Below are 11,463 nucleotides of genomic sequence, written 5' to 3' on the forward strand. Positions count from 1 at the left end.
TTATTGAGCCACATTGGGTTTTCTCCTATTCCTAACCCTTTTATTCCTGTCAGGTATGAGCCGCTCAGTCAGTATTTATGATGTTTTTGAACATTTCCAATTCACTGTCTGTACTCTTATTTCTGAGGACATTGTCCCAATCAATAAGGTGAAGGATAGCTCTATGCGGATTAAACTTTGCCTTCCTCAAGTTCAGTATTTTTGGGGGCCCGCAACAAAACACCTCAATGAAAGACAAGTTAAAATGTATCATATTATGGTCACTATTTTCTAGGTGCCTCTCGACCTGTATCCTGTCAGGTCTGTTGGTTACTATTCAGTCCATAATGACCGTCCCTCTAGTTGGGTCCTGACCAAGTTGGATAAGGTAATTATCTTTAGTCATTGATAGAAACTTATTACCTTTATGAGATCCGCAGGTTTCAGCTTCCCAGTTTATATCCGGATAGTTAAAGTCTCCTATAATAATTACCTCATTGTGATTTACTACTACATCTCCGTTATTCCCGCTATACATTTATCCCTACTAACTATTGTGCTAGTTCTAACTATACTAGCCCCTCCCACTGCTCCACCCCCATTTCCATTACTTAGTTCCAGATCTCTGTCTTCACGGCCCCCTCCCCCCCATCTCTCTGGTACCCCTCCCCCCAGTCTAAACACTCCTCCATCCTTCAAGCCATCTCCCCCCCCAGCACAGCTGCCCCCTCCCCATTGGGATGCAGCCCATCCCTATGGTAGAGCCTGTAGCCGACAGCAAAGTCAGCCCAGTTCTCCAGGAACCCAAACCCCTCCTTCCTACACCAACTCTGGATCCTGCTGCCTTTCAGAAGATACTGCTTTGGAGTTCCTTGCCTTAAGCCTAAATTCCTAGTTCACCTACCTCTAACTTTGTCATTGATGTCAATGTCCACCATGACCTCTGAATCATCAGCAGCCCCTCCCAGTAATCTGTCAACCCAAACAGCAATGTGCCGAATTCAAGCGCAAGTAAGACACACTGTTCCATGATCCTGGTCTTTGTGTCTGTCCCCTAATAATGGAGTCCCCCACTACCAGGACCTGTCTAGCCTGTCCTGCACCCTCGCACAGCTGTTCAAGGACTGCATGCATGGCACAAGATGTACGCTGGGCAGCATTGCCAAGCATGGAGGGCGTTATAATCTATCATACAGATAGATTAATTTTATGTAATCTATATGCATAAATTCAACTAGATAAGCAGTAATTAAATCCAAGTGACTTTTCTAGAGTCACTGAATCTAAAATTCACCAATCTCAAGTCACACACTTTAGAAACCAGGCCCCTTACAATATGGCTCGCACACGCACTTCTCTTTGCTTTATACAGCTCTTCGCTGTTATACTCTTTCTCCTCGTTTCTTTTTCCTTTCACACAGGCCAAGAATCAGCTGATGGGGACGAACAATCTAAATGACAATCATCCATCCCCAAAGGCTGGCTGTACAACTTCTTGTTCATACGGGAAAATGTACAGATGGTTAGCAAGTATTTTCATGTTCGCCGAAACTGAAAGATCAGCCAGCAAATGAGCGTCTGTCCTCCCCCTGTTTGTTGTGCAAACATGTTTGGAGGGACATTTGGGCCCCATAAGCAGCCAGTGTAAAAGGACATTAAAGGGAACCTTTCACTTCCCTACAGCACCCTAAACTGACTTCTGCAATCTCCAGCGACTTGTATGGGAGACCGCACGCATGGCAATTTCTATGTGCTGCGCGATCTTCAGAGGATGGCACTACAAGAACAAGGGGTCACGGGCAAGTAAAATAAAAATAAATCTTGTTATTTGTGTAGCGCCAATGTATTATGCAGCGTTTTCAGGTAATTTTATTTATTACCTCCCACCAAGCTGGGTACTCATTTTACAGATCTCGGAAGGATGGAAGGCTGAGTCAACCTTGAGCCGGCTACCTGAACCATGCCGGGATTGAACTTGCAACCTTCAAGTCATGAGTGAGAGCTTAGGATTGCATACTGTTGCCTTAACACTCTGCGCCATAAAAATACATCACCTGTGTCCCTGTCACCTCCACTAGCAGCACCATAACTTAGCTTATGGTGCTGTAGGAAAGTGGCAGGTTCCCTTTAAGTCTAGCAAGTGATTGGTAACCCCACCCTGCATAATACATTTAGGGAGACTGCAAAATGATAGAGATTCGTTACTAGAGCGTTAATAACTAAAGAATGCAATGTATAATGCAGCTGAACAGTAGGCAGCACTACACTTCAAAATCATCCAAAATCCCTACAAGCATTCATTAAAAAAGACAATCACTAATAAGTCTCTTGATTGCAGTAAGTCAATAAATTCATACAGGAAGTGAGTCGTCAGTGACTTTAAAGTAGTACAATATTAGTTCTAGCTGAAATTACAAGTCTGGTCAAACCGAATCACTTCTCTGTAATATCATTCATGCCATCCGTGCCAATTTTGTAGCCACCGGGTTGCTAGGTGTTCACCAGGGACGTTTTCAGTCTCCGATCTTTGAAGCAGTTTATTAAAGGTTACGTTTTACTTGTCTGCAAATTTCTGGTTGTCAGTAGTAAGAATCGAGATTTTCTATCAGTCACTGAAAACTGTAAGAAGAAGTACCTGTTGAGCAGATGGTGAGCGATGGGCTTGTTTATAACAACGCCACCTTCTTTTCTCAGGATTTCCTCCAGAGCCCGTAAACAGTTCACTAACACAATAGGGTCCGGGTCTCGCAGGAGGCTGTACAACTCATTTACTATGGCTCCATCTGAAAGAGGTTGGGCACGGTTTAGAATATACAAATGTGGAAACTTAAAGAAATGACTTTAAAGAGGATCTGTTATGTGTACAAACACTAGATCAGGAGCCCAGAGTCAGCACAGTTGTGGATACCAAACTATCCAGCCGCTCCGGCTGATATGACAGATCCTCTGTAATAAGGGTAATCGTCACTGCAGGCAGGAAAGACGCTCCCACTTATAGAGTCTGCCACCAGGTCCATATGAAGAATAACGCTTATGTATCCTCCTGCTGTTATGGACCAAACAATGCGTAGCTACGTGGTAATCATGGCATCTGGGGCCGTGTTTCTTCAGCATCATGTTGGTTGGACACAGTCGCTGCACCAATGGGCCACCACTGCCTTACAATATACATTACGCAGTCAAACTGCCAACTGGAGAGCATGCACAGACAAGGTCAAGTGACTACAGGTAACTCTAATATATTAGACTATGTAATACAGCACAATGCAGTTTAGCCACTAGGTGGCAGCAGGCCAATGGATACATATGTAATAAAATATATACATATCTCAGTTATGATTAAACTCCTGTCTGGAACCACTAAGTTTGGGGTGGGGCGGGGGAGATAAAATACAGTCCATTTAAACAAGGCACACTGAGCCAAAGTCCTGGAGCATACACAAAATAGCAGTGGCCCTTATTAGTTTCATCCGTGGGAGCCCCACGTGAGCACAAAGTGCTGAACTGACAGGTTGCTTACTAGTACATTAGCATTAAAAAAAAGAAGCAAGTTTGGAAATGCAAATAAAGCTCAAAATCATTATAATAACTTTTATTTCCATAGATTGAAATGTACTGGAAATACTATATATTCAGTTGCAAACCAAAACAATAACAAAACGCATCCAATTTGTGTTAGGCCCCCTGTCCATGGCTGAGGCGGAATATTGCCAGCATAATTCTGCTGCGGGAGAGGAGGGGGGAGAGCTGACAGGTCCCCTCCGTGAGCCTATCTGACAGATGGGCTCACCGCGAAGAACCACAGCAAATCGTGGCATGCCGCGATTTAAATCCCGCGAGCGGAAAATTGTTATGAACTTCCGTTCGTGGACTCCAGCGCTGCACTTTCCATAGCAACGCTATGGAAAGCTTCACACAGCGTGATCATCACCAGTGCACTGGCAGCCTTAATCCTTTACAAAAAGTAAAGAAAAAGGAATTTTTGGCAGTTTAAAAAATAGCAGTGTCAGCATTTTTCTATAAAAACTGAACTGTGTAAACTAAAAAAATGTTTACGTTTTCACTTTACTTTTAAGAACTAAACTAATATTTAGTGGCATCAGCATTGTTTCTGAGACTTGTCTGACCTCTGTGTTCCATGGAGTCCACCAACTTCTGGTACCTCTGAACATAGTCCTATATTTCACAGCTCTTCAGCATTTTTGGGTTTTGTCTCATAAACCACATTCTTTATGAGTCTTTGCCATTTTGGCTACTTTTCCATTTGAACAGCAGTTCTGCACTCCCTTCCGCGTCTTGCAGGTTTGGGTTGCCACTTCACGGCATTTGACATAATTTTAGCTGACTAGCCTATAATTTGCTGTTCTTCTCCATATGTTTTTCCCTCTCTAATCAACTTTTTAAATCAAAGACCGTCCTTCATCAGAAAGTTTTCTGCAACGGCTCATTTTCACCAGTATTTCAGAAGGAAAAGCACTGCAACATGTGCAATATTTACCAGCCTCCTGCCTTAGGCTTTATTCACACAAGCGTATATCGCCTGCGGTTTTCACAGCCGGCCGATATACGCTTCCATCTGATGCATTAGATTTCAATGCATTAGATCAGACGGGCGATTTTCCACCGCGTAAAAGCACCCGGCCAGCCAAGATAGCGCATTTCAGCCGTGTGCTTTTATGCTGGGGAGGAAAGACAGTCCTGGAACTATCTTCCTGTCCGGAATACATCTGCCGCTGCATAGACTCCTATGAGAGCCTATGGTAGCGGCCCGAGAAGGGAGGTGGTAGGGAGTTTAGCAGCGTGACTGCTAAACTTCCACCCCCTTCCCTCCTTCTCTCCGCCCCTTGCAGCTGTTTGCAATGGGAGGGGGCGGGACAGGGTGGGAGCTAGTTGCTAGAGCTCTCTGCTCCTTGTCAGCAGCTATCTTAGCACACTAGCTCCTGCCCAAGAGCCGGTGAGGGAGCGGAAAGGGGGAGGCAGTTTAGCAGAGCTAAACTGTCTTTGCCCGCCCGACGGCATTGCGGGCTCGGCATACATGCGTCGGACCCAGGCTGTCTGAACGGGCGTGCAAACGCCAGATTTGTGTGCCCATTCACACGGTTTTCGGACGCACAGGGGCCGTGACATGGCCAGCCGAAAAATGCTACACTCATGTGAAAGAGCCCTTAAATAAGAAGGGCCAAAATGAACACCAATTATTCTATAGAATTAATGACTTCACCAATTTAACGCTTCACTGCTATTATTTTGAAAACTCCCCTTTCAATTAATGATTCAATTACTGAGAATGAGAGTCATGTCCTAATTGTTGGGTCTGATTTTTTCTATTACTCTACTAGACTTACTAGTACATTACTTGTAGAAATATCACTTCTACCAAACCCAGTGATTTATGAGGTTAACGATGTTGGACTGCTATTTTTCGAACACTGCTGTAAATTACAGTTATAATAATAATAGTGTTAATTTTCAATTTTGACAAAAACCTTACCAATTTCCACATCCTGTTGCTTGTGCACTTTTGCACACCCCAGCACCGCCACTCTCCTTACATAGGATGCTTTGTCTCGCAGGCCATTCTGAACAGGCTGATGTATGTACTCCTGGAGGCCGGGCATTCTGAGAGACGACAAACATTATGGCAAATTCAGAAACAGAACCTTTCAAAATATTGCAAATAGCTCATGTTGCCGAGCAAGCCACAGCCAGCCAGACATTACAGCTACACAGAAAACCTAGAAAACACATTGGCAGACATTCATGGAGTTCAAAAATGGCTGGGGTCTTCCAGAATAGGAGCCAGTCCTAACCGACTCATGGAGCATATAGACGGGGTGGCTTGATGAGATAAACTCTTAACAAATTCTTTTTTGGTTTCTTGAAAGAATATTTCTGTAGAGGAAAGTACATTTTTGGATAGACTCTGGATCACTTGTATGCAAAGTGGACACTTATATTTGAGCTTCACAAACAGTTGTAAAAGTAAGCGTCCGATACTTTCAGCTGCTTCCTCCTTTACAGGAGTAGCCCATGTGGTGCCTCTTGGATGCCTCCTGCTCACATACCTTAGGCTGCATTCACACAGGTGGAAATCTTGCCCAAGTTTTGTGTGTTGGGAGACACATGAATATGAACTCCATTCTTTTGAATGGGCTAATGATAAAAGCTTAGTACCGTGTTAAGCAGTAGAGCAAAATGTGATTGTTCCCAGCAAGAGAAACTAAGTAATCTTGTAGATATGATACCTTTTAATGGCTAACAAAAATACATGAGGTTACAGCAAGCTTTCAAACCTCTCATGATTCTTCCTCAGGCATAAGAATTAGAGATGAGCGAGCGTACTTGCTAAGACAAACTGGTCGAGCGAGTAGTGCCTTATGCGAGTGCCTGCCCGCTCATCTCTAAAGATTCGGGTGCCGGCGGGGGAGAGTGGTGAGTTGCGGGAGTGAGCAGGGGGGAGGCAGGGGGAAGAGAGTGAGAGAGAGATCCCCCTCCCCCCTTTCCTCCCCGCTCTCCCCCGCCGGCACCCGAATCTTTTGAGACGAGTGGGCAGGTACTCGCATAAGGCACTACTCGCTCGAGCAGTTTGCCTTAGCGAGTACGCTCGCTCATCTCTAATAAGAATCCTTGAAGGTTTGATAGCTCACTATAACATCATGTATTTTTGTTAGCCATTAAAAGGTATCATATCTACAAGATTACTTGGTTTCTCTTGCTGGGAACAATCACATTTTGAATGGACGTATTCACATGAGTGTTTTTTCCCCCACTCACAGCCATGCTGCAAGATAGAAATCGCAGCATGTTCTATCTTTTGGTGTTCCCTCAGAATGCCTCGCCCATTGTTTTCAATGGGACCCTCAAAGACATTGCACGGCACTTGCATGCTAAGGCGATGTTTCCCATTGAAATTAATGGAAGAGACTCTTGCGATCTTCTGACGTGTGTGAAACACGCGCCTGAGACTCGCAATTCCTCAGAAACGATGCAAGGCATTTTTGAATACAAAATGTCTTGCATCAGCGTGAAAAACGCACGTTGAAAAGTGTGATATCAGGCCGCGTTTCTCGGCCCAATATCGCATTCGTCTGCATGAATGTGGCTTTATTAATAAATTGCTTGTCGCTCAGGAGGCATCCATGTGCTGAAGCAGCAAAAATTAATTTAACTCATTAATGCTCTCTAAAACTACTTTATTTATGGGGAAAATCTGCAAGTAGCCAGTCTGTAATTGATTCATGCACTTTTTACGTCAATTACTGACTTTTTTTCCCCACCATTTCCCTGCTGTCTGCTAATAATAATTTGACAATAGCTGTAATCAGGTCTGTGATGGGTTTAGTTAGGGTCCAGCAGCTCTATCACATGACTGTTGCAACGCTTCATCTACAGAGTGGAAAATAAAAATTCCTCCCAGTATATTCAAGCTCAAAGTATGTCTTTCAGTGTAAGCAATATGTTTAATTGACTTACTCTCCATAAAATACTGACCTCAGATTGCACATACTCCTCAGCGCCAATCCTCTCACCATCGGGTTGGGGTCCGAGCAGTCCTTACATAGGGTGTTGATCGTTAATAAAGCCAAATCTGGTTTTTGAGGGGCATACGTGCACATATATAAGTAAACCAGTTTCTTCTGCACGATATCTACAGTAGCACTGGCTTTAACCATCTCCATAAAAACACTGGATACGTCAACTCCATGAGTCATGTGCCTTGAAGAAAGAACACCATACAGTTTAACCTCAATATACAGTCATCATCATTACACTCATGTGACAGTTGTGTCACGATGAGGGCTGACACCCACTGGCGTTTGTTTCTCCATTGCACTGCGAGAGCAAGTGAAAACTCTCACCTCACAGTGCGAGAAAAAAAAAACGGGATGACGTCGGGATATAGCCAGTCTTGTCAATGGGGCCAGCGGCAGCAGTGCTAGCCCCATTGAAAAGATATGGAGAATACCGTGGACTTCTGCCACAGCTGTGGCAGAAGTGTAGCAAGCTATCCCATTGCTTTCAATGGGATCGGCGATGCTGCAGGCCCCATTGAAAGCAGTGGTTTTTGGCAAACCCTGCAGTATGATTTATATTTCAAGCCCTTCCCTGAAAATCATCAATAAGTGGTTAAAAAGGTAAAAAAAAAAAAAGTACTCAACTCTCCGCCGCTCAGACGCGTCCTCCGGCTGGCTTCCCGACAGTGCTAACTAGCACTTTCAGCAGGCGGGGATTTTAAAATCCCCGCCTGTTGAAAGTGCTGGATATAAGTGTTGGGGAGCCAGCTGGAGAACGCGTGTGAGCGGCGGAGAGGTGAGTACTTTTTTTTAAAACTTTTTTAATCACTTATTGATGATTTTCAGGGAAGGGCTTATATTTCAAGCCCTTTCCCGAAAATCATACTGCAGGGTTTGCCAAAAACCACTGCTTTCAATGGGACCGGCAGCAGGGCCGATCCCATTGAAAGCAATGGGATAGCATGCTGCACTTCTGCCACAGCTGTGACAGCTGTGGCAGAAGTCCATGGCATTCTCCATATCTTTTCAATGGGGCTAGCACTGCTGCCGCTGGCCCCATTGAAAAGACTGGCGATATTCCGGTCTCATTCCGGCGTCTTTCTTGCGCGGCGAGGCGAGTGTTTTCACTTGCTCTCGCAGCGCAAGATAGGAAATATCGCCAGTGGGTGTCCGCCCAGAGTCTCATAAGTCAGGATGGTTAATGTAAACTTCCATAGATTCTCACCACTGTTAGGTAAACTTCAACCCCCCGCCCCAGAGGTTTCGGATGAGCTCTGCTCATACATGAGCGACTGCCTGTTTACACTGGCCAATTGTCGTTTTATTTTTCTGCCTGCACAAACTGATCAATGAAAGATAAGCGAAGGAAATATGGATGGTTGTTCAGTCACTGGCAGCATTTACACTGAAGGATTATTGCTCAGATTCCTGTGGTCTGGTGAGAAGATGAACCATAATTGTTTCGTGTAAAACGGCCTTTACTCCATGTTGTGCATACCTCATCCCTACCTGCAGAATGGAATAGTACCTTGCAGCACGATGTATACAATGCTGGAAGAAAGATGTTTGGGAGGAATCCTATACTTGGGGGACCTTTCATTTTAAGGCTGCTTTCACATGGGCAAGAAAATTGCACGATATTTGTGCGTTGCGAGACGCACAAATCACGGACGGATATGAACCCTTTTTTTTAAAGCCCCATATCACGCTCACCTGTGTGAAATTAGCCTAAGAGGGAAATCACTTTAATATTTAGGGAATAAAGTTTTGGTTTTTTCCTAGGGCTTGCTGTGGAGGTGGAGTTAGTAGAAATGTACCGACTCCAACTCTGCCTTCAAAATAAAAATCAAGAGTCAAAGTGTGAAAAAATGAAGAAGTGCGCAGTTTGGTTTAGGGCCCTTCTACGCAGAACAACATCGTCCATGAAAGCGTTGGATCGTGCGAGTGTGAGCAGTAATTGTTCAGTGTAAACACGACCAATGATAAAGTGATGAACAAGAATTCGTTAGCTTCTCATTCGTTGTTCATGTTATGCAGGCATACAAATCACTGTTCGCTCGTCTACACATGGTTGCCTGTAAATGGCGATCGTTTAGTCGTTCACATTCTCCGGTACAGTGAATATGGACAACTGAATGATTTGCGAGCGAACGACTTTTTTGCATGTATAAACGGGTTGCACGAGCCAATTCTGTCATGCAAACAATAAATCGCTCAGTGTGAACGGACTCCGCAGCGTTGTGTTTAATTCCCAGTAATATGAACTGTGCGTTTACTCAGAATCCGTGTTTTCCTTTCCATATCTAATAATGACCGAAGCTACAACAGTGAAGAATTAGGTAGACTGAGACGCCGACTACCTACTCATGCATCTGCTACAACGTGGCTCGTCTCTTACCGGATCACCTTATGGATGACGGTCCTGTAGCGCAGTCGGTCTCCTTGGAGGTGAGGATTAGCGAGGGCCTTCTTCAGCTCCCACACAGCATCTTCAGACCCCAGGTACGGCATTGTGAGGACAGTCTAGAGGGCGGAGGAATGCATGCGACTTCTCAAGGCTGCAAGATTAAAATAACGAGAGTTTTGTAATCAATAGTAAAACTTCGCATAAATCCCAGATTTTAATTTTTTTTTTATTTCAAAACCATTCATTTGCTTCCTTTTTGAACCCCGTACAATATAAAAAGCCCAATAACACTGAGACAGGCGTTCAGCCTTCCATCACCGCAGACTGCCAAAGGGGTTTTCTAAAACTAAACAAATGATGAACGATCCTCAGGATAGAAGACTAACATCTGCATTTCCCATGGTGTTCAGGTGAGTGTTTCAGCCCCCTCACTGTACAACGTGCACAGCCCCATACATCTTGTAGTGGCGGTGCGTGGTATTGCATCTCTTATCTGCAGATAGGCCATAGACATGATGTCACAAGCTGCAGAGCTCACCATAGCCTTTTCAAATAGTTGATCGGCTGGGTGCCAGGAGTTGGCTCTTCATGATCTGATAGTGATTACTTATTCTGATAGGTTATCAATATCTTACACCCAGAAAATCTCTTTAAGAGCCCTTTTACATGGGGCGACCTGTTGGGTGCAGATGCCCAACAGTCGTCAAAGGGATAATGGTTCCTGTGCTTTTATACAGGAACGATCATTGCTCAGTGAATGGAGACGGAGCGGGCCGGGGATCGTTCCCACCCGCCTCCAGTCACAGTTAGCAGGCCGTCGTTCATAAGTGATAATTGTCTATTACACGGACGATCCATTGCTCGGTTTTCTGCTTGCAGAAACTGAATGACGGACAAGAAGTGAACGAATTCTCGTTGGCCGTTCAGTCGGGCGTGCCTTTACACGGAGCGGTAATCATTCAGCAAGAATGTGAATAATTTATCGGTCCGTGTAAAAGCCCCCCAACACCTCACTACCTTAGATCGTAAGCCGCGCGTGAATATTCCCTTCCACTACCATAGACCACCATGGAAGTCGGCATTTTACTGTCCATTACCCCAGACCACCAGGGCGCTGCAACACCTCCACCTTTTTATGGCACTCAGAAAGCTGGCATCAACTTTGCCCCTACTATAGTCTATTTTGTTTTTCCTCTCCTTGCTGTGAATACTTTGGTGCGTCCTACGCTCCAGTGATTTTCATCATCACATTGGAGGAGCCGTGACACGGCCGTATGAGGGCTTGTTTATTTGGGGGCGAGTTGTATATCTTAATGGTACCACTATGGGGTTCATATAATGTGTTGTAGAACTTCTATTACATTTTTTGGGGGAGGGAGATGGGGAAAAAAACATCCAGATATTCCACCAGCGCTTTAGGGTTTTGTTTTTACAGCGTTCACCATTCAGTACAAATACCCTGATCTCTTTCAGATCTGATAGGCACGATTACCACGATGCCAGGTTTATGAGGTTTTATTTTTTTTAGCACTTTTGCACAATAAAAACATGTTTTTTTTAAAA

General features: G+C 44.5%; 1 protein-coding gene across 1 annotated transcript in view; it reads right to left on the reverse strand.

Annotated features, from left to right (window-relative positions):
* Positions 1-11,463, reverse strand: part of AP4B1 (adaptor related protein complex 4 subunit beta 1) — a 28,858-nt gene that overhangs the window by 16,048 nt on the left and 1,347 nt on the right. The window contains exons 2-5 of the mRNA XM_066600075.1: positions 9,892-10,051; positions 7,471-7,695; positions 5,471-5,598; positions 2,615-2,762 (exon numbers count right to left, since the gene is read on the reverse strand). Coding sequence (XP_066456172.1) covers positions 2,615-2,762; positions 5,471-5,598; positions 7,471-7,695; positions 9,892-10,004 — 614 coding nt within the window. The 5' untranslated portion in view covers positions 10,005-10,051. The remainder of the gene's footprint in view (positions 1-2,614; positions 2,763-5,470; positions 5,599-7,470; positions 7,696-9,891; positions 10,052-11,463) is intronic.

The sequence above is a fragment of the Eleutherodactylus coqui genome, chromosome 4 (genome assembly GCF_035609145.1).
Source record: "Eleutherodactylus coqui strain aEleCoq1 chromosome 4, aEleCoq1.hap1, whole genome shotgun sequence".
NCBI lineage: Eukaryota > Metazoa > Chordata > Amphibia > Anura > Eleutherodactylidae > Eleutherodactylus > Eleutherodactylus coqui.